Here is a 22,813-nt window from a genome sequence, read left to right as displayed (position 1 = left end):
TTACGGTCCCCCAGTGACCTCATTTAACCTTAATTACCTCCCTAAGACCCCTGTCCAGATACAGTCACACTGGGGGTTAGGGCTTCAATACACAACTTTTAGGAATTGAGCCCCTAGCAGGAGTCATCCACATACAGATGCTCTTGAAACCCACATGGCTTTAGGATCTTGCCCAGACCAGGGAGTGAGTATAGATGGAGAGGAGACAGGTCGGCTGAACCGGGACACTTGCTGCGCGATAAGAAGGAGCAGCCGGAGGGGAGGGGAGGCCAGTGTCTGGTCCTGGGAGTCAAGGGGACCCGCTCTGCCGAGTGCTTTGCTGGGTCACACACGGTGAGCACTGAGGGCTTACCACAGGTGCCAAGGGGGGAGGTGACCTGGACAAAGTCAGCTTAGGTGTGGGTGGGGTGGCAGGCACAGGGCTCTGCTGTAAAGCACTGTTGGGGCTGGGGCTGGATAATTGTCAGAGGTGGGGCCTCCATGCAGCATGGGACAGGGAGCAGGAGCACGGCCCCAGCCTCTACCCACCAGAAGCCAGTAGCACCCTCTCCCAGTTGTGACAACCATACATGTCTCCACGTACTGCCAGATGTCCCCTGGGGGCACCCCCTCCCCCAGCTGAGAACTAGTGCTGTGAAGGAGAATGAAGTGAGGGCTGGTCCTGAAGAGGGAGGTGGGGCTAGCAGAGAGTGTATTTCCAAGATGGGAATAAGGTGGGAGGGAAGAAGACGGTGCCGGAGTCTGTCCTGGAGCTGGTGGGAGGGTGAGGCCCCAGCACGGGAGCTGGGGCCTGGCCAGCACCTCGGACAGCTCCTCAGGCCCACGGCACCGGCTTCTGGGCCAGGGGGACAGCAGGTGAGCTAGGGGGCTGGGGTGTTCTTTCCTTCCATTTTCTCAAGGAGGCAGGAAATAAAGTCATCAGCTGAGGTAGAGAAGGGCAAATCACATTCCTTCCTCCCTCCTCCCTCCCTCCCTCCTCCCTTTTTTTTTAAACTGCTGTAGCATTAAATGGATTTTTAGAAAGAAAATGTATGTCTGGTTATGTATTATCTACATTCTCTTTCTGAATAGGGAGTATTAAAAAATGTGTGTTATGAATGGGGACACTGGGGCTGAGAACCCCTGGCCTGTAAGGCTGGACCCCCTTGCGGGGCAGGCGGGAGATGGGGAGAGGGTGCTGAGGCCTACGAGCCACCCGTGTCTGCGTGGAGAGGGGCCTTGCCACCTCCCAGCCCTGAGAGGAGCTGGTCTCCTGCCCCTGCTCCCTCCAAGGGCTGCTCAGCTCTGGATCTTTTCTGGGGAGCAGGAGGGGAAGTTGAGGAAAGATCCAGCTGGCTCCGAGGGCCAGGTGGGCATCGGTGGGGGGCTGCCCGGTCAGCTATGCCTCCTCCGGGGTTCTCACCTTGGACACGCTGTCCTCCCCGGCACTGTCACCCCCGCCATCCTTTATCTCCACCCTGAAAAGTTTGCTGCCTCTTGGAGAGGGTTCTCGGGGTGAAGGGCTTCTCTCCTTCCCACACCCTGACACCCTCCCAGCCTTCACGTTTCTGGGGGAGACCCCAGGAGAGGGGCTGCTTGTAGACCCAGCGTCAAGTACTAGCTGCTTGTTGCAATTGTTCTCAGACGCTTCGTGTTCACCTGATGGTAGCGATAACTAAGGTGGATGTGCCGTGCTGAGTGCCCAGCGTCCGTGACTGCCTTTGGTGCCCACGGCAGCCTATGCAGGAGATAATCTCTCCATCCTAGATTCACCGATGAGGAGACCTGGTCTGAGCAAGCTCAGGGCCTCTGACAGTAGCGGTGGGATTTGGACCCTGGTCCAGGTGCCTGCCCTGGACCGCCTCCCCGGGGATGGGCTGGGAAGACATCAGCCTCGTCAGCTCAGTGGTGAGGACTTTTGCCTCCTGCTCGAGCAAAAAGGACTACTTTTACTTTTAGCAGTTCAGTCAAACCAGCTCAGTGTGCAGCCCCCATCTGAAACCCAGCAAGCCTCGATTTTATTTCGGAGAAAGAAAATAACAGAAAGTGCCTGGGTTATGCAAGGGACTATTTTCACACCATTTGAGCAGACTGTGGATAAGTCGTTAATATTCCGTGTGTCTGAGCACTTAGCAGTGGACGCAGGGAAGCAAACAAGCTTATCTTCCTTGGTAGGGGCAGAGCATTGCAGCCGAAATGTGGCTGCAGAGCCAGACTGCCCGAGTGAGCAGCCCTGCTCCCTGCAGCCTTGGGCAGCTTCCTTTATAGCCTTGCTCCTCAAGTGGGATGAAATAGTAATTAGCTCTCAGTACTATTGTGAGAAGTGAGTGAGGGAAGCGTGGGAGCTGCTGGGCAATGCCTGGCATGTGGTTCTTGCTCAGCTGACTTGGCTCAACTTGTCCACAGTCCCTGACCTCCACACCCCGCCCTGCCCCCGCTGCCAACTTCACCAGCTCTGTGGTTCCCTTTCTGAGGCAGCCTCACTCCTGCAGAAAAACACATGGCCCCCAGGTGTCCACGGGAAGTTGGGGACAGGGTTCAGGGAGAGGTTTCATCCAATTCACACTTTATTTGCAGAACATGGGCTGCTGTGCAGAGCACCGGAGGGGGTGCCCAAAGCGCGGAGGCTGGGTGCCTTCCTCTGAGAGTTTACAGCCAGGTAGGAGGGAGGCAGCCACCCGGCATCCTCTGTTCTCTAAAGCAGGGAGTATCAGTGACAAGAGAGAGCACTGTGTTGATGAGCTGTGTTGAAGGTCAGGAGGGCTTCCTGGAAGGGGAGGTGTTTGGAGCTGCACATTGGAGTTGGATAGACCTGGGTCCAAATCCCAAGTGGGTGACTGTGGCAGGTCTGTTCCCCTCGTTGAGCCATGGTTTTCCCATCTGTGAAATGGGAAGAATGGTCATCTTTCCATGATAGGATTTTTAAATTTTATTTATTTATTGGCTGCGTTGGGTCTTAGTTGCTGTGCACGGGCATTCTCTAGTTGTAGTGAGTGGGGGCTACTCTTTGTTGCAGTGTGTGGGCTTCTCATTGAGGTGGCTTCTCTTTGTTGTGGAGCATGGGCTCAGTAGTTGTGGCTCACAGGTTCTAGAGCGCAGGCTCCATAGTTGTGGTGCACAGGCTTAGTTGCTTCACAGCATATGGGATCTTCTGGGACCAGGGATCGAACCCGTGTCCCCTGCATTGGTAGGAGGATTCTTAACCACTGCACCGCCAGGGAAACCCCATGATAGGATTTTTTAGACAAGATGATGCATGTGAACGTGCCTGACACAGCAGTAGGTCCTCAGAAATGTGAGCAAAGACCATGGAAGGGAGAGAATTGAAATGAGGCAGAATTTGGATGGATGGATAGTGTGATGCCTGACATTAGAGTTTCTCAATAAATATTTGCTCACTGGATGGGTGGGTGGACTTATGGTTGGGGGAGGGAGGGAGGAAGGGTGTTTGAGTGGGTGGGTGGATGGTTGGGGAGGTGGATGGATGAGGGATGAATGAACATGGGAGGAGACCCCATAGAGGGAGCAAAGCCAAGGGGTGAGAAAGGGGGGCAGGTGTCTGGAATGGCTGGAGGGGGACAGAGGGCCAGGAAGGAGGGTGGGGCCCCAGTGCACTCGCGTGGAGATGAACAGCTGGCTTGGCACTGATGTGAGGCAGACAGCCTTATATCTGGCGTGGCCCTGGCATAAGGGCGTTTCCCACCTTGGGGCAGAGCCACAGATCACTAGGCACTGCCCAGGGCTGCAAGAAGCCCTTGCTGCCCCTGAGAGCAGGGCTGTGGGACACATACTCCTTCCTGGGCTACAGACATCAGAGCAGACTCCTGGCAGCTGGAGGGGAGAGGAGGGTGAGTGCATCCAAAGAGCCATCCCGAGAAAATCCACGTGGTTTTGATACCTGCAGAAACCACACCTCCGAGCTCTAGGCCTTCTCCAGCTCCTTGCTTCCAAGGTCCCTTCGCTGGTGCTCTGGTCCTCCGTCAGGGCCACTTAGAGCAGGTATGTTCACACTGCAACCCACCTCCCTCCAGAAATGCAGCTCTTCCCAGCCCAGGACTCTGCCCTGAACCTGGGGCCCTGCTACTGGAGGGGCCCCTGGGGATTATAGGGAAGCCCTTTGGGCGGGTGGGTACCACAGGTCCCCAACCCTTTTCCTGGTCTAACTTTGTCCCGGCTCTAGAGAGGAGCCAGGAAGCCGCAGAGCTGTGTTCAGTGAACTTGGAGCAGTCGAGGGTGACTCTGAGGGTGGGTCCGGGGACAGGCACTGCCAGTCTAATCTGTCCTGACTCAGCGGCCAGCACTGCTCATGCAGCCCCAGATGCTGGGCCGGGGAGCAGCGGTTCTGCAGATTGGAGCCTGCAGACCATCCCCCAGCAGGAACTGGGCTTCCTGCTGCAGCCTTGCCCAGCCCTCCGTCCTCGTCTCTGCCCAAGCAACATACCTGTGGTCACACGTACCTGCCCGCATTCGGCCGCACCTCCATCACTCTGCCCTCAGATCTTCACGAAGGCACTCGACAGTGGACCCACGACTCTCATGTCTTGGTGGGAGCGGCTGGGATAATAAATGTGGGTGAGAGACATCCAAACAGCAGAGAAAAGCAAACGGCCCCCGTGTCAGGAGACATTCGACTGTGTGTGTTGCCAAAAGGTCCTGTCACTCTGAGTGTCACCCGCGCCATCTCGTTCAGCCCCACAGCAGCCCTGGGAGGGGGCACTGCCCCCTTCACCCAGATGGAGGCACACAAAGGCTGAGCGTTTTGCCTGAAGTTAGGACATGAGTGAAGGTGGGGTTTGAGTTTTGGTGGCTTGGCTCCAGCCTCCAAGCAAAACCAACTCAAACATGGCCCAGCTTAATTTAGGGTGGGCGGGGGAGGAGTCGGACCAGGGGCAAAATGAGACATTGGACTCTGCCCTTGGCCGCAGGTGGTGGAGAGCCCAGGACTGCAGCTGTCCGGGTGGCTCGGATCTGGGGGGACCTGTGTGACTAATACACATTTAGAGAAGCCCTTGACTTGAGACTTTCTAGCTCATGCTGGAGTGGATTAAGTCTTTGGGGGCTGTTGGGAAGGAGTGAGTGTATTTTGCTTCAGAGAAGGCCATGAATTTGGGGGGCCAGGGGTGGAATGCAATGGACTAAATGTCTGTGTCCCCCAAATTCCTATGTTGAAGCCCTAACCCCAGTGGGCTAGTGTTAGGAGGTGGGGCCTCTGGGATGTGGTTGGGGGTAGGTGAGACCATGAGGGTGGCCCCCATGATGGGATTAGTGACCTCATAAGAAGAGGACTTGGATCTCCTGCTCTGTGTGTGCACACACCGAGGAAGGACCACTGAGGACACAGCAGGAAGGCCGCCATCTGCAAGCCAGGGAGAGGGTTCTCATCGGGAACCAAATTGCTGCCTCGATCTGGACTTCCAGACTCCAGAACCATGAGAAAAAGATGTATATTGTTGGACCCACTGTTGGTGGTACTTGTTATGCAGCATAAGCTGACTGAGCAGGGCAGGGAGGGGGATGGGATACCACACTGTGGGCTGCTCTGCATTTTCAAGGTCACCATGAGCTCTCATGCATGTCCATCACTCTTTGTTTGGAAGGTCACTGACTCCAAGACCTGCTGCAAGACCGCAGGTGGGGGCTCTGCCGTGGCCCATTCATTCAAGCACATGTGCGTTCATGCATTCATTCACAAGCACCTACTATGCACAGAGTCCTGCCCCCAGAGGTCAGCAGAGAGGCCAAGGGCGGGGCCAGACCCTCTGTACCCACCCTGTGGGGCTGGGGCGACAGAGCCAGCCTCACCCTCTGGGCCACCCAGCCTCTCGACTCCGTGGGGACCTGAGTGTGGGCTCTGAGGTCTCCTCCTGCCTGTGACCCATGGAGCTGGGCTGGCCCACAGAGAAGCATTTCCTGGGAGATTCTGCCGTCGGGACCAGAGTCTGATGCAGTGGGCGTGGGGAGGGTCTGGCCCCGGCTGCCACCCTGACGCTCTCAGGCAGCTTTGCTCAGAGCCCGGTCACCACTGAAGTGACAGGATGCCCAGATATCCCCCATACCTACTACCCTGCAGCAATCAGGCCCAAATTTGGGGCAGGTTAGCCCTTATTCCTGCGAAGAGCCGGCCGAGGGACATTTCACGGCCCCACGTGCTTTAAAAAAGCCAGGAAACGCATGTCGCCAGATACTTCCAGTCATCCCTTACCTCCCATGCTTTGGCCCCATAAATATTCACATTAGTTGAACACAAGTATTATGTATGAAGATTTATCAAATACTGTATTAGTCTCAGTGAGAATATATTTTACAGGTATTGCCGTGTCCTGCAAAATATTCATGACTGCATAGTTTCAGAAGGGCAGTCAGTCTTCCCGCTATTGACAATATGTTATTGGTTCAGGTCCCCAGGGGATCTTAAAAGACCTGTCTGTAATGAAATTAGCCGTTGTGTTTGGAGAGAGTGGATAAAACTGAAGTTGGGAAGGACGTTATCTTCAAAGGCAAACCAGGGACTCTTGCTTTTATCTCCGCTTTGTAATCAGCAAAATTAATAGCCAGGCGTGTTCAATCGGCCTGAATTCTCATAGGTGGAAAACAGAGGGAAGCTGGGGCCAGTGGGATGTCTGCTCACCACCGTTGCCATCCCATCCCCCCAACCCCAAGGTCACAGGCACGCAGAGGACACTGCCTGGAGCCCAGTGGGTGACAGGCGGGTGATGGGGGATTTGTCCACTGCAAACCGTGGAGTCCCACTTGCTGGGTGACATCAGGAGAGGAGACAGATGGCCTCTGACCCAAGGGCAGCGTGAGGACCCAGCACCCAGCAGCGCCCGTCTGAGGCCTGTCTCTGTTCTCTCGAGTGTCCTGGTGTGTTTGCTGCGTGCTGGCCATCGTCAGGAAACATGGATTTGCGGCCTTGTTGGAGGCCTGGACGGGCAGCATTTGTATGACCTCCTCCAGGCTCAGGGCTGGGGGGGGGGGTCTTCAGTGGGGCTCCTCCCACCCCCTTTCAAGGCCTGTGGGCCCACAGGCGACACAGAGGCTGCGTACCTCACACAGGGGTCCGCCTGGCCCTCTGGCTCCCTCCCCGCCGAGCTCCCATGTCCACAGTGTCCAGAGCATCCTCCAGGGAAAAAGCAAATCCAGACTCACCCATCTCCCAGATCCCACTGTTCTTCATGTTCATCCCAGTAATTTCTTTTTTTAAAAGATTTATTTTATTATTTATTTATTTATTATTTATTTATTTATTTATTGGCTGTGTTGGGTCTTTGTTGCTGTGCGCAGGCTTTCTCTAGTTGTGGCAAGCAGGGGCTACTCTTTGTTGTGGTGCGTGGGTTTCTCATTGTGGTGGCTTCTCTTGTTGTGGAGCAAAGGCTGTAGGCAAGAGGGCTTCAGTAGTTGTGGCGTGTAGGCTCGGTAGTTGTGGTGCATGGGCTTAATTGCTCTGAGGCATGTGGGATCTTCCCCCCAACCAGGGATCGAATCCATGTCCCCCGCATTAGCAGGTGGATTCTTAACCACTGCGCCACCAGGGAAGCCCCGTCTCAGTAATTTCTCCCCATCTTGTCTGATACTTACTGCTTTTTCACAATTGATGTTGTTACTTTGTTTTATCAATAAATCTAACATTCTTAGTGGTTTTAGGGTGGCGACTGGTCTGTCCTGTCCCCATGGGGACCCTGCTGATGGAGTCCCCTTCTCTGGGCTACCAGGGGCCATGTGTCCCCAGGGATGTCCTGACACTGAGGCCACAACCTCGTGGGCCTGCCCGACTCGCTGGTGAGGACAGCCTCCCGATTCCCGAAGGTGTCTTCATCCTGCCTCTTCCTCTCAGATTATCTTGTGACCGGCAGCCTCTCCACGTGGGCTGTTTCCTCTCTCGGGATATTGGCTTAAGTCACTGTGACAGATGGAAATCAGTGACTCAAAAGAGAGGCTGGAAGCTTGAAAGCCACGCTTCCTTCCAGGTTGAAAAATCGCAACCGCCCACATAGCCCAGGTTTCTGTGCTGGAAGGAGTGGGTTGGCCAAGTGTGAAATGACTCTTCTGGGGGAGGGAGTTTCGGGGGGCTACTTGGGAGCTGGAGGCTTCGTCCATGTCCATGGAAGCCTCTCGGCCCGGGATAGGCAGCCGAGTCCTCCTCGGGTGGGAGGCCACGGCTGGGGAAGGTGGTCTGGCCTCTAATTCCTAATATGGACCCCCTTGCTTCTCTGGGTGGAAAATTCAGAGTCCTGACAAAGCCCCTGACTGACATGACCTAACTGCACTGTGCTTTGTTTTCCTTGTGGAACATGAAAGCCAGAGGCTGGTAGACATCCTCAAGAGCCCAAAGCCATTTGAATTCCAGCTCCTGCCTTCCTCTTGTGTGGCATTTCACCTCATACTCACATGATGGCTGCTCCAGCCCCAGGCGTTGAGCCCTAGTTCCAAGTAGGAGAAAGGGGGACGGACTGTAGATAAAAGGCAAAAAGCAAAAACAAAAACAAACCCCACATATGCCAGCTGAGTCTGTGCCTTTTAGACACATTTCCCAGAAATTCCACCCAGCAAATTCCGTTTAAATCTTATTGACCAGATATTGGTCACATGTCACTCCTAGCTGCAAGGTCAGTGCAGAGAGGTGAGCATTTCAACTGAACTCTTTTCTATCTGAAACAAATGGTGGTTCTACTAATAAAAAGGATGGAGAGAATAGATGCTGGCCAAGCAATCCCCAGGTCTGCCGCTGGCCCTTTTCTTCCTCCTCATCCCCTCCCCACCCCTCCCTCTCCCCCTCCCCTCCTACTTCCCTCCTGTATGAGTTTCCTGGGGCTGCTATAACAAATGACCACAAACAGCAGCAGCTTTAAACAACAGGAATTTATCCTTTCACAGTCCTGGAGGCCAGAAGTCTGAAATCAAAGTGTTGGCAGGTTGATTCCTCCTGAGAGAGTCTGTTCCAGGCCTCCCTCCAGCTTCTCGTGGGTCCTGGCAGTCCTCGGCGGTCCTCAGCTTGCAGACACCCCACTCCAATCTCTGTCTCCCTCGTCACGTGGCTTCTCCTTCTGCATGTGTCTCTCTAAGTTGTAAGGATGCCTGTCCTTGGGTTTTAGACCCACCCTCATCCAGATGATCTCATCCAAAGTCCTTCCCTTGGTTACATCTGCAAAGACCCTGTTTCCAAATAAGGCCTCGTTCACAGATTCCCGCTGGACACCCCGCCACCCCTTTCCGTCCATTTAAACCAGGGGCACAACTTCTCAACCTCCAGGGTGCCATGCCAAACCTGCAGTGGGGGGCGGGAGCTGAGGCCCTGCAGGTGTCAAGGGTGGAGCCTCGGCTGCAGCCTGCCGCTGCCCCGAGGAGAAGCAGACCCACGCAGCCAGCTTGCAGGATCTTTCCAAAGGAGCTGGAGTCAGGCTTCCACATGAAACCTGCTTGGGTTGATTTCTAAGAGCACCACGTGGGGAGAACACCAGCGGCCCCATGGTGGCGCCTCTGCGACATTTTCCCCACACCAGCCCCCCGGTTCCTCCTGTTGACTGCTCCTCTGCAGGGTCCAGACCGTCTGCGTAAGCTGGGGGTCAGCGCCCAAGGGTCCCGAGGCACGTCCAGCTGCTGGGCACCTCAGAACCAGGCACCTGCACTCTAGCCGGCTGCCCCAAGATTCTGAGGTGCCCGGCGGCTGGAGAATCCCTGGGCCAGGGCTCATCTCCAGGGTACCTGGACTCCAGGACCAGGGTACCTGGGACAGCTGGACTCCAGCCTGGCCCTGCCTCCACGCAGCTCATGTGGCTTCTCAGCAGCTGCCTCCCACCCCCTGGAACCTGGGTTCTGACAATCTGTGCTCCTGTCACCCCTGGGCACTGAGGCTCACGTGCGATGATGGCAGACGAAAGGGCTTCCACTGCCCAGCCCAGGGCTCCTGGGAAGGTGAGAGCAGATGGTCCCAAGACCACAGCCCTGGGAGCCTCCCCACCTTGGCGGGCGGGTCTCCAGCAAGTGCTCAGCCTGGTTCCCCACCCCATCCTGGGGACATCAGGGCCCCAGGGCAGAGGATCAAGGGAGGAACCACCAGGACATTAGCTTCTGCTGCTGTTACAGCGCTTGTCTATCTGATTCATTTCCTGGGGCTGCTGCGCCAACTCGTGTCTGGGGGCTTAACACCATGCAGATTTGTTCTCTCAGAGTTCTGGAGGTCAGGAGCGCAATATGGGCTTCTCTGGGCTAACATCAGGGTGTGGGCAGGGCCACGCTCTCTGAAGCCTCCAGGGGAGGATCCTTCCTGCCTCCCAGCCTCCTGGGGCCCCAGGCGTCCCTTTCTTCCTGCCTTCGCCTCAGGCTGAGCCTGCACATCACACCACCTCCTTTCTGTCTGTTTCAGATTTCCCGCCACCCTCTCCATTCAAGGACACTTGTGATGGTGTGGAGGGTCCTCCTGGATAACCCAGGACACTCTTCCCATCTCAGAGGTGTTAACTGAATCCCACTTGCAAAGTCTCATTTACCATTTAAGGTAACGTGTCCACAGGTTCTGGGGATTAGAAACTGGTGTCTTTGGGAGCCATTACTTAGCCCACCACATCCGTCCCGGCTAACTAACAGACAGAGACCCCATTTGTTACTTAACGTAATGTGATTTTTTTTCCCAAAATATGAATGAGTCGCTGATATTTACAGATGTGAATCTGTACTGCTGCTTTCTCTCGAGAGTCTGGAAGATCTGGTGACTTTGGACCCGTTAGATCTGGAGCAGTGGCCCCTGCAGGTGGGGGCATGTGCACCCCTCACCCCCGACCCACCACTCCCTACTGGCCCATGACATGCCCAGTGACAGTCCCTATTTATTGTGAACTGCCACTGTCACTTTTCTCGAGGCACAGCAAGAGAAAGCATCTGGGAAACAGGCTCCAGACTCCTCCTCGCAGCTCCTGAGTCCCCCCCCCCACACTCCTAGTCACCGCCCCCCCCCCCCCCCCCCGCCACACTGTCCTGCCTCCCGACCCTGAGCCAGCCCCACCCCCACCCTCGTGTGAATAGTGTCTCCCACCCACGCTCTGATATAGCCATCTCCTCACCAAGGCGTCTTCCAAATTACCTCTTGTAATTAGAAAAGTGTGTTCCCTCAGGTCATGGGAAAGGAACTTCAGATGATTATTCCATAAAAGTAGAATTGCTGTGGGTGTTGGGTGGCCTTTCACATAAGTGTGCCGTCTTGGCCGGCTGCAGCAGTGATGCTGAATTTGAGAAGGGAGGGCCCTGTGTTTACCCCGATTCTCAAACGGAAGACACTTTTCTTCTGGAAAGTCAAATCGCTGCCTCTGAAGCCAAATGCATTTCACCAGAGGTGTCCCCTTGGGCTCTGGGCAAGAGCACCAGAGCACAGAATGTTCTGGAAGCAGTGGGCGCCCGATGGGCACTTCTTCAGCAGGGACGTGGTGGGACTTTAGATTTGGAAAGGGCCTCGAGTTGTGCCTGCCCCTTGGAGCCTGGCTTTCCACATGACCTTGACGACTTGCTTCCTGCAGCCTGGGACCCACCTCTGCCCCCTCCACCTGGGCTCCCAGCTATCTGGGCCCCTGGGAGAGCCACTCACCCACCAGGCCTCTGTGTTGGGGCCTCAGGCCCTCTTCTGCCTTGGCCAGCCCAGCTCTTTTCTATCTGGGCTGGGCCGCGGCACACCTGAGCGGATCACCCACCTGGGCTGGGCTTCAGTGCACCTGAGCGGGTCACACACCTGGGCCAGGCTGGAGTGCACCTGAGAGGGCAACCTCCCTTTGTAGACAAAGATGGCCCTCAAACCCCTTGTTCTTGGCGCTCAAGATATCGGAGGAGGGGGTGATCTCTCCTGGTTATTAACCTACCCGGGGCACATACCCACTGTTGGCCAGTGTCCAGGGGATGAAGTGTCTGATTTGAACCCTGCGGTGGAGAAGACAGGCCACGTGGGTGATGGCCATGGAGAGGGCCGGTTCCTGAAAGAACCAGAGAGGGTCTGCTGGGGGGGTGGGGAAGAGGGAGGGAGGGAAGGTACTGGGTCATCAGTGTCCACAGGCCATCTTGCCTCCAGGGAGCCGTCATCCTCTCCCACCTGGATACCACCACCAGACCACCAGACTCAGCACAGGCCCCTGAAGCCCCCTCCACCCAATGGTTAGTGCTCCTGCCCCTTCAGGGGGCCCCATTTCCTGCAGGCTCAAAGCAAGCTCCCTGGAGGCTCCAGGTGGCTGTATCTGACCCACCCCCCGCCACGCCCGAGCCGCCACGCCCAAGCTATGGAGTCAGCTGCCTGCATCTTCCCATGAGCGTGGCTGACCTCAGCACACTGTCCCATGATTGCCTGTTTGTGTGACTGTCTCCTGCCCGGACAGGGAGCCCCTTGAGGGCAGGCATTGTGCCTGGTCCCCTGGGTACCTACGCCCAGCACCTGGCATGGCTCTTGGCATTTGAGATGCTTCATATATTTTTGATGCATGGATGAAGGAATAAACAGTACAGCCACATGATGAGATTTTATGTTTACAGCCATAAAAAGTTACGCTTACGCAGAATTTTTAGTGACGTAAGAAAATGCTTAAGATGTAGTGATAAGAACAGAGCACAGACTTGTATATACATTATGTGTATTTATTAAACTTAGTTGAAACTATTAGATACAATCTTATAAAAATAATATAGAGCACCAAAATACTGATACTGGTTTTCCCTATGAAGTGGGACCCTAGGTGATCCTCTGTGTGTGTCTGTGTGTTTTCAGAATTTTCTACAATGAGTATTTGTGACCTTTTCAACCAGGAGAAATGTACTTTCTAACTAAAAAAGTAAAAGCATATATTGCTGGCAACAATATAAAACAAGTCGCAACATTCTGGAAAGTAATTTGGCACCAAGATCCACAAAAATATTTCATCCTTGACCCAGGGGTTCAATTTCTGAAATAAGGAAATGATCCTAAGTGTGTAAAATAAATAAATAAGTAAACGTATACGCACAGAGGAACTGTTAAGTGAATGTTTAAATAATCGTGGTGTTTAAAAGATGATTGTTAATTATAATTATTATCGAGTCACATATAACAGCGTAGGAGACACTGACAATAACTTTCAGTGGCAGCAAAAGCGGGATGCAGACTTGCCCCTCGGTGCCCCCCAGCGTCTCCCCAAGGGCAATGCAGAATCAGGGAGCCAGCGGGCGCCTGGGTCATCCTGGGATTCCCGCTGAGCTGGAGAAGCTTCCTGAACACCAGCTGGCAGCTCTTTTTTTGAGAGATATGAGACCCTCTTGGGTGCACAGAGGGGTTCCTCAGATCCCCCGACTGGGGCTTGTATTCAATCTGGACGGTCACATGCTGTGACACCTGTTATCCACTGTCACCCGGTGGGTCCCTGTGCCATGCTGACTGTGGGTGTTCACACCAAAATCCCTGCCTCTAACCTGGACTGGGAGGGGCAAGGGCTGGCAATACCCACCTCCCATACACAGAGGGAGCCCCTTACTTGCCTGGAGGGAAAGTGTGCAACCAGGAGCCCCGTGGACCAGCAGGTGCCCAGGGGAGCCTTCTGTAGCTCATCTGTAGCGTGGGACTCATCCACCAGCCTGGGGAAAATGAAAGCCAGATGTATTCCACTAAAATACTATCGTGAGGGTGCATCCTTCCTGCCCAGGGTGTAGCGCAGTACCTTCCTTTCATGAGATGGTAGTTAAGAATGATAAGTAATTGTAATTAAAATGTGCTTGGTGTCAAAATGAAAAGCTGGTGACCTTTATGAGTCCCCTCTAAGATGCTTCTTTGAGATGCTTTGAAGTTTAAGGCATGTGGCTAAGAGGCTGGGCTTGCCACCTTCTGGCTCTGGGGCCACTGTGAGCCTCGGTGGTCTCCTCTGTGAAGCGGGGGGTTGAAGGCATCTGGCACAGAAGGGCCTGTGGGGAGTAAAGGAGGCAGATGTGGGCAGCGCCCGGCACTGCCCGGCCAGTGCAGCAAACATCAGCTGTGACCTCCAGTCCCAGAATTGCTGTGAGGATGCTGGCTTTTGTTTGTTTGGTTCGTTTGTCAGATTGTCAGAAAAGTTGTCCAGCATAACTTTCAAAGGCTGAACTAATGAATGCAAATTTCCCATTGTTCCCAAAATCACATCTATTCAGGGATGAAATGACAAGCTTGCGGCACCCTCCCCTGGAGGAGGAAGTGAAGGATTTTAAACAGGAAAAACAAACCCTCTGCACTTGTTAAGGAAGCTCAGTGCCTCTGGAATCTGCACCCACATCTGTGCAGGTCAGCCTGATGAAGGGCTCAGTGCCTGTGGGATGGAGGGATGCCCTACCTCGCAGGAGCCACTGGGCGGTGTGAGTGGTGGGTCTATGTGTCTGTCTCCTGGGGCCACCCTAACAAACCACCACAAACCCATGGCTGAAACAAGAGACATTCGTTCCCTCATGGTTCTGGAGGCCAGAAATCTGAAACCACGGTGTCAGCAGGGCCGTGCTCCCTTCGAGTTTCCAGAGGAGAATCCTGCCTGCCTTTTCCAGCTCCTGGTAGCCCCAGGTGTCCTGGGCTTGTGGCCTCATCCCTCCTGTCTCCGCTTCTGTTGTCACATGGCCATCTTCTGTGTGTGTGTCCTTCTTATAAGAGCCCCAGTCATTGGGTTAGAACCCACCCCAATTCAGGATGACCTTGTCATAACTAACTACATCTGCAAAGACTCTATTTCCAAATAATGTTGCACCCACAGGTCCCCAGGGTTGAGCGTATCCTTGGGGGTCACAGTTCAACTCACAACCGTATGCAAAATCTGGTCTCTTGCTTTTCTCAGGGGTTTGGCACCAAGCCAGCTAATTGGAGCAGGAGCTTCCGGAGGCAGGGCAGGAACCAGGGCACTTTACTACTTCCCCACCTACCCCCATCCCCACTCCCACCCCTGGTGTGGGCTGCTTGGTGAGCCAGGAGCTGGGAGATGTGAGGACAAAAGCCCAGGGCAGGTGTGGCTTCGGTTCAGTGAAATGTGGGCCTCAGACCCTGCAGTAACGGCGAGCCGTCTTTAATGTTCACGATCTTCTTCTTTCTCCGCTTGCCCTCATTTCCCGCGGGGATCAATCAATCCTGCCTCTTTAGAAGGAAATCTTTGTGAGAAAAGATGTGAGTCAAGCTGGGATACGGGAAAAGAAGCGGGATGAGAGCTCCGGAAACCCTGCGGGGAAGCTCCGATGTGCCTTACTTTCCATAAAAGTGAAATCGGATCCGTGGGTTTTCAATCAGGGGAGCCGTCACAGATCTATCCTGCGATGCGGACGATGAGAGACCCGCGGCGGGGGGCTCCGACCCCTTGCTTCCCCGCAGGGGTGCTCCGGGCGGCCAGCCTCTGAGGACCGCTGCAGCCGCCCCTGGGTTGGCCATCATTGCAGGGCCGAGAGGGCCCAGGGCGAGGCCCGGAAGGTGCCGACCCAGGACCCACCCCCTGCTCCCAGCCCCGCTGGAGCCCAGAGGCAGCGTCTGCACAGTGTTCCCATCTGTAGTGCACCTGGTACCTGTGAGAGGGTGAAAGGCCGTGAGCCCCTGTTCCACGGCAGAGGTCCTCCGGGTGCGGTACCCACCCAGCAGCATCAGCATCCGCAGGGGCGTCTCAGAGATGCCAGTTGTCTGGCCCACCCCGGACTTGCGTGCCGAATCAGATACTCCGGGTGGGCCCCTGCAGTCTGTGTCCTCCAGGGGGCGCTGCTCGAGTTTGAGAACCGCCTTCTGAAGGCGGCTGTTCCTCCGCGGAGCCCCTGCTTCCGGGGGTGTGGCCCCACGGGGTTGGCGTGCCGGCCCCCTGCCCACCCTGTGTGTCGGGCTCAGTCATTCATTCTCCATCCACTTTCCCAGCTCACATCTCCCAGGCCCCGTGGCGGCTGGGAGATCAGCAGTGAAGAACACGGACCAGGCTTGTGGGGCTCTGGTTCCAGCGACGGCTGGTGTCCATCTGGTCTCGCCGGCGCATCCACAGCAGTTGCTAAAATATCAAAGGGCAGCCCTTCCTCCATATTCACAGATTCTGCATTTGTGAATCCACCTGCTCACTGAAATTTACTTAGAACCTCCACACCAACACTCATGGTGCTTTTGTGGTCATTTGTGCCCATGGGGACCTGGCAAATGGCTGATTCAAGGAGCAAAGACGTGGAGGGCTTTGCAGGTCGGGGACCCTGAAGGCGTGCGTCTCCTTGAATCTTGTGCCCCAGGCATCTCACTCTAGTCCCAGCCCTGCCATGGGGAGTGTCTGCGGAAGGACAGTGGACCCTGTCCCACAAGGCAGGTGATTCGGAAGCCCTTGGGAGGCAGCAGCACACAGCAGAGAAGCGCCTCCCCTTGGTGCCTCGTTGCCTGCGTACAGATGCCAGTTCTGGTGCTTGCAAGCTATGTGATCTTGAGCAGGTCACTTGACCTCTCTGTGCCTCAGTTAACTCATCTGCAAAATGGGGTGAATTATAGCCCTACCTCACAGGAGTGTGTGTGGGGGGTGTGAATGTGCTCGTATCTAAGGGACACATGCTACCTGAATGTTACTATTATCATTCTTATATGTTCATTCTAAAAAGCTGTACAGAGGGACTTACCTGGTGGCGCAGTGGTTAAGACTCCACGCTCCCAATGCAGGGGGCCCAGGTTCAATCCCTGGTCGGGGAGCTGGATCCTGCCTGCATGCCAAGACTGGGGGTTTGCATGCCACAACTAAGGAGCCCACCTGCAACTGAGGAGGCCACCTGCTGCAACTAAGACCTGGGACAACCGAATAAATAAATATTAAAAAATTAGTAAATATAATAAAAAGCTGTAGAGAAAATCAAGATGCAACCCTAAAGCAAACCAAAATATGCGTATTTTGGGGGAAATTAACAGAGTGTCAAAAAAGCAAGCACTACTGCCTTGACATCTGAGAATTCTTCACTAAGCGCATGGGTTCAGTTAGTGATAGAATTCTGCTTTGGTCCTCATGGTCCCTCATTGTTTGGCTCTCCAGTGAATAATATTTACATAATCACACTGTGGCAAGTGTGGGCTCCTCTCTCATTTTAGAATCAACCTATGTGTTGCAGGAAGGGGGACCCCTTCCAGGGCCTGAGAGGGGGCTCTTGTCTAACACTCAGAAATGAATTGTCTGAGGAGATACATGTGCTAACAAAGCAAGAGACTCTATTGGGAAGAGGTGCCCGGGCAGAGTGCAGGAGGGTGAGGGAGCCCAGGACTGTGAGGGTGGCTCGAAGTCTCGGGTTTTATGGGGTTGGAGTTAGTTTCCCGGTTGTCTCTGGCCAATCACTGTGACTCAGGGTCCTTTCCGGTGGCGTGTGCATCGCTCAGCCAAGATGGACTCCGTCAAAGAGGATTCTGGGAGGTGGGTAAGATGTGTGGACTGGCGTTTCCTTTTGACCTTTCCTGTATTCTTCCGGTTGGTGGTGGCTTGTTAGTTCCCTGTCGCAAAATAACTCATGCAGATTGTTATTGTCTGCCTGGCCAGGATGGGCGGTTACAATCTGCGTTTCTTCTAACATATGGACAAATCTGTGGAAAGCCCCAGCCCAGTTACAGAGCAAAATGTAGATGTTAGAAATGATCTTTGACACCATAAAAGCAATGACACAGCTAAGTGGGAGACACAAAGGGAAGTGTGTTAATGTCTTTCCTTTTCTTTCTTTTTTCCTGCAATTCAACATTTTATTTATTTATTTTTATTATGGGAAGAACACCAAACATGAGATCTGCCCTCTTAACATATTTTTAAGGACACAACATCAGCTAGGCACAGTGTTGTACAGCAGAGCTCTCAAGTTTATTCAGATATATGTGTATATAGCTATCTCCCTGAAACAAACATATATAACTGAAACTTTATACCCTTTGAATAGCAGCCCCAGGAGTATGCTAATTTCTCCTGTAGCCTGGTAGGGAGTCAATAGACAGCAGCTGAGGTTGATACTTCCAGAAATAGAGCCTTAAGTGTTCCTTTTACGGTCACAAAAGTAACCACCAGAACAACTAAAAATAATAACATAGCTAAGAAAAATCAAGGGAGGTAGGAGCGGGATGTAGGCCGCAGTGGAAATGGACTAAATCCTCATCTTTCATGCCAGGGAAGTCAAAGGAAATTGTCTCCGGTGGACAAAGCAAGAACTAAACCCATGAAATTACTATGGGTGTCTGTAGTGGACAAAATGAGAAGGCCTGAAAAGAGAAAAAAATCATTTCTTTTGGAGAAAAGGAGAGAGCACAGGAAATGTTAACTCTTCGTTTTATAGCTTTCTGAATGGCTTGAATTTTTCAACATGCACATATTTTACTTCCATAAGGGGAGACTGGTGTGAAGGAGACCCAGCCATGCTGTCAGGGCCTGGCTGCAGCAGGCGGTCCCACCCTGGCCCCCAACCCCCGCCACCCCAACCCCCGACCTCTGGCCGCCAGAACTCACTCTGAGCCTGGGCCCCCATAAGCAGTGAGACTCTCCTCAGTTTGGAAGCACATTTGCCTGTGGGAGATGTCTATTTACAGACTTTTGAAAGGAAACTGCAAGTACAGTACAGATGTTTAAAAACAGCATGATTATATATATATATTGCAGTATTAAAATAAGTGGAAGTGATTTATGTCATGTGATTTTCCAATTTTATATCCAATGAGTATCCTTCAGTCCTATATAGATACCAACGCTACATTTGTCATTTAAGATGGAATACTCTGGAACACGGGAGGTCTCTGAAGCCTTCAGCCTTGGCTCTGGTGAGCAGAGGAGCCCCCTGGGAGTGTGGAGGAGGGAGGTCAGCTCACCCACCGCTGCCCTCCCTGGGAACTGTTAAAAGATAAACTGAGGCATATTACAAATCTTAAGATTATATTTGGACATGGGACTTCCCTGGCTGCCAAGTGGTTAGGGCTCCACGCTTCCACGGCAAGGGTTCAGTCCCTGGTTGAGGAACTAAGATCCCGCATGCCATGCAGGGCAGCCAAAAAAAAAAATTATATTTGGACAAAAATTGATTGAAATGGTGCAACCCTGAACTGGAAGTGGTTAGGAGCACCCCACACATAGGAGCTGGAGAAAGTATAGATAGAGAAAAAGCAGATTCTTGATTGGTGCCCCTTAAAGCCCAGCTGTGTGTGGTTGGCTGTGATTGGCTGTGCATGTTGACTGTGACTGGCTGTGTGTAATTGGCTGTGTGTGGTTGGCTGTGATTGGCTGTGTGTAATTGGCTGTGTGTGGTTGGCTGTGATGGGCTGTGTGTGATTGGCTGTGTGTATTTGGCTGTGTGTGGTTGGCTGTGACTGGGTGTGTGTGATTGGGTGTGATTGGCTGTGTGTAGTTGGCTGTGTGTTATTGAGTTTCCATTTCTAACCTTGAGGCATTCACAGGCTTAGGTTTGGGTTTGCTTGCATAGATGCCATGCATCAGACTGTCTCAGCCAAGTGGCCTCCTTGTTTAATTAATTAAAAAACCTAAGAAAGAGGTGGGTGTCACAAGAGAAGAGCCTGGTCCCAGTGTGGGGCAGCATGTGACATCAATGTTAGATATTTTCCAGAGTTTGTACTTCTAGTGGCCTGAGCTAGGACCAGAGACTTCTCTGTGGAAGTTAATAAATGCATCTTGGGGATGGGAGTTCATCCTAACTCTTTCTGGCTTAAACTTCTGCTCCCTGGACCTTAGTCCCAAAGCCAAGATGCCCAGAGAGAGCAAGGGGTGTTGTCCGTGCGTGGTGGGCACTGCTCAGGTCCCTGGTTCTCCCTGGGATGAAGTTGTTACCAAGTCCAAGCTCGCTCTGCTCTCCGCATGACAGGCCAATGAATTGGAGACAAGGTGCTGAGGCAAGGAATACGACTTTATTCAGAAAGCCGGCAGACCGAGAAGATGACAGCCTAGTGTCTCCTAAAAACCATCTTATCAGAGTCTGGATGCCAGTTTGTTTTATAGAATCAGAGAGGGGGAAGCTGTGAGGAAGTAACGTGAAAGGGGCATCAGTCTTGCAAAACATCTCTGGGAATGACCAGCCTCAGTGAGGGGATATGTTAATTGCAGCCATTCACACAGGTGGGCAGGGCAGAGTGTCTGCCTGTGGGCTGAACAGAGGCACTTTAGTTTAACATTCAGGCAGAGGGGCAGTGTTCCCTGAGGCAGGACATCATGTATGATTATAATAACAAAAGCAACAAAAAGCAAAGGTTAAAGTCGAAGAAACAGATCCCCCACAGAGTCCCATTTAGCTCTTCCCGGTTACAATGTCTCCTCTTAAAAGTGACCAAATAGAACATTCCAGAAAACACTCCCCTGGCCTGGCCTTCTCAGATACCCACATGTGCTCACGCACCCTGGTCACCCCAGGAGGGCTCCTTTTCAGCCTGTGCCATTCTCACCCTGGAGGTCCCTGCTCTCCCTGCTGTCACCACAGAGTAGCTCTGTCTGTTCTTAAACTTTGTGAATAGAGTTATGCATATGTTTTCCTCTGCGTGTTTGGAGTCTTCTTGCTCAAGATGATGCCTTTGAGACTTATGCAGCTTGTTGTATATTTGGTAGTTCCTTCCTCTTTATCCCAAAGTAGCATTCCATTCTGTGGACGTACAATTAGTTTAAATTATAAAGACCAGGGCTTCCCTGGTGGCGCAGCGCTTAAGCATCCGCCTGCCAATGCAGAGGACACGGGTTCGCACCCTGGGCTGGGAAGATCCCACATGCCTCGGAGCAACGAAGCCCGTGTGCCACAACAACTGAGCCTGCGCTCTAGAGCCCGCCAGCCACAACTACTGAAGCCCACGCACCTAGGGCAACAAGAGAGGCCACTGCAACGAGAAGCCTGTGCACTGCAGTGAAGAGTAGCCCCCGCTCGCCACAACTAGAGGGAGCCCGCCCACAGCAATGAAGACCCAAGGCAGCCTAAAAATAGATAAATAATAAATAAATTTATAAAAAAATTATGAAGACCAACAATATCAAGGATTGGTGAGCAAGTGGGGCAGCTGCTTTACATTTTTAAAGTTAATTTATTTTTATTTTATATTTTTAAAAAATCAATAGATTCTGCTTCTTAGAACCGTTTTGGGTTTACAGAAACATTGAGTGGAGAATACAGGGAGTTCCCGTGGAGCCCCTCTCCCCCGCCCATATTAACACCTCGCATTAATGTGGTACATTTGTTACAATTAATGAGCCTACATTGACACCTCATAATCACTCAAAGTCCGCAGTTTACATGAGGGTTCACTCTTGGTGTTGTACATGCTTTGGGTTTAGACAAATGTATGTAACCACCATTACAGAGTCTGTAATACAGAGTAGTTTCACTGCCCTAAAAATCCTCTGTGTTCTGCCTATTCATCCCTCCCCCCAAACCCTGGCAACCACTGATCTTTTTACTGTCTCTGTAGCTTTGCCTTTCCTGCAACGTCCTAGAGTTGGAATCCTGCAGTATGTAAGGAATTTGCTGAGTTTGCACCTGAAAGAAAGGGGCTGTAAGGAGGGCGGGGGAAGGACAGGGTAGGTCCTGGGACCTGCCTGACCACCTCTTTCCCTTTCTGCCAGGCCTCGCCAAGCCCATCGGTCTGGTGGAGGGGCCGGGCGGCCTGGGCCAGGGCGGCATGGCGGCCACACTGCGTGACGACAGCCAGGAGACGGAGGGCAAGTTCGAGGAATACGGCTACAATGCGCAGCTCAGCGACCGCATCTCCCTGGATAGGACCATCCCCGACTACAGGCCCAAAAAGTGAGTTATGTGGCCCCTCCCACAGGCACCTCCAGGCAGCGCCCCCGCAGGCCCAGGCTCCTGCCACCCAGACGTTCACAGGATCTTGGTGGATGGACAGAGTGGAGGGAGGGGCGCCCTGGCAGGCGGGGCCCTCCGCATCTGTCTTCTTTTCTCTCGGCCATGGGCATCCTCCGCAGGTGCCCGGCACAGGACTGAGGCTGCTTAGGGATGGTCCTGCCTGGGAAGCTGGGCTGCATCATCACTGATGGTCCAGGTGCTGCCACTACACAGGTGACACATGTGACAAGTGACACAGCTTGAGGCATAGGCTCTGCCAAGTGCATTTGTCCTCCTGCTTTTGGTCCAGGAACTGCGACGGTGGGTGGAGATTCTGCTTGAAACGAGCATCGTCGGTGTCTAAAAGGCATCCCATTTCTGTCAGTTGCCTGCAAACCCCTGTCCCACCTGCCCCCAAAGCCACAGCAGTTGATTAGTCAGAAACGTCAGACCGCTTGATGGCTGTGGCTTGCCTTCTGGTCACTCAGGACTCCTGGTCTCAGATCATCGCATCGTGTGCTGAAGCTCACTAGGTACTCTGACGGAGGCGACATTGGAACAAAACGCCACACTAAGTGGACCTCATTGCTTTAATAAGTTCAGCCAAGCGGGTGGTCTGCATCCTGGACAGAAATGGCGAGTTTGACCAGGTTCCTTTCTGTAGCTCCAGCCGGGGGAACTCGGCCTGCAGCTGGGAACTTTGAGCAGGAAAAACGCTTTCAGCAGCACCTTCCCTGCAGAGGCCAGAGTTCAGGGCTGGGCTTGGCTGGGCAGCCGTGTGGTCAGAGTTGCTGAGTCCTGAGTTGGTGACAGGCAGAGCCTGGGCCTCTGGAGCCACCTTCAAGGACAGGCGGATGGGGTGTGCGTGTCTACTTTTAGCTCCTGTCTTGGTTTGCCCCTCTTCCTGTTGTGGCCTCTGAGATAGGACTCTGGTTTGGGAAGTGGTCCCAGAAGCACTGGGAGCGAGTGGGAAGGCCGACAGGGAAGGGCCGGGAGCAAGAGAAAGGGCATCACTGTTGTGGGCACAGGTGGTCCGTGGCGGGGGAGTGGGGGGGCTACCCCAGCCCAGGGAAGACCAGGGAGCAGTTCTTACAGACTCCCT

The 22,813-nt window shown here is 53.5% G+C and overlaps 1 protein-coding gene across 1 annotated transcript in view; it reads left to right on the top strand.

The window, feature by feature from the left end:
• GALNT9 (polypeptide N-acetylgalactosaminyltransferase 9) overlaps positions 1-22,813 on the top strand; it is a 104,351-nt gene that overhangs the window by 11,446 nt on the left and 70,092 nt on the right. Inside the window, exon 2 of the mRNA XM_057746158.1 lies at positions 21,492-21,672. Coding sequence (XP_057602141.1) covers positions 21,492-21,672 — 181 coding nt within the window. The remainder of the gene's footprint in view (positions 1-21,491; positions 21,673-22,813) is intronic.

The sequence above is a fragment of the Hippopotamus amphibius genome, chromosome 8 (genome assembly GCF_030028045.1).
Source record: "Hippopotamus amphibius kiboko isolate mHipAmp2 chromosome 8, mHipAmp2.hap2, whole genome shotgun sequence".
In the NCBI taxonomy this organism is placed as follows: Eukaryota; Metazoa; Chordata; class Mammalia; order Artiodactyla; family Hippopotamidae; genus Hippopotamus; species Hippopotamus amphibius.
This window is presented reverse-complemented; position numbering and strand designations above follow the sequence as displayed.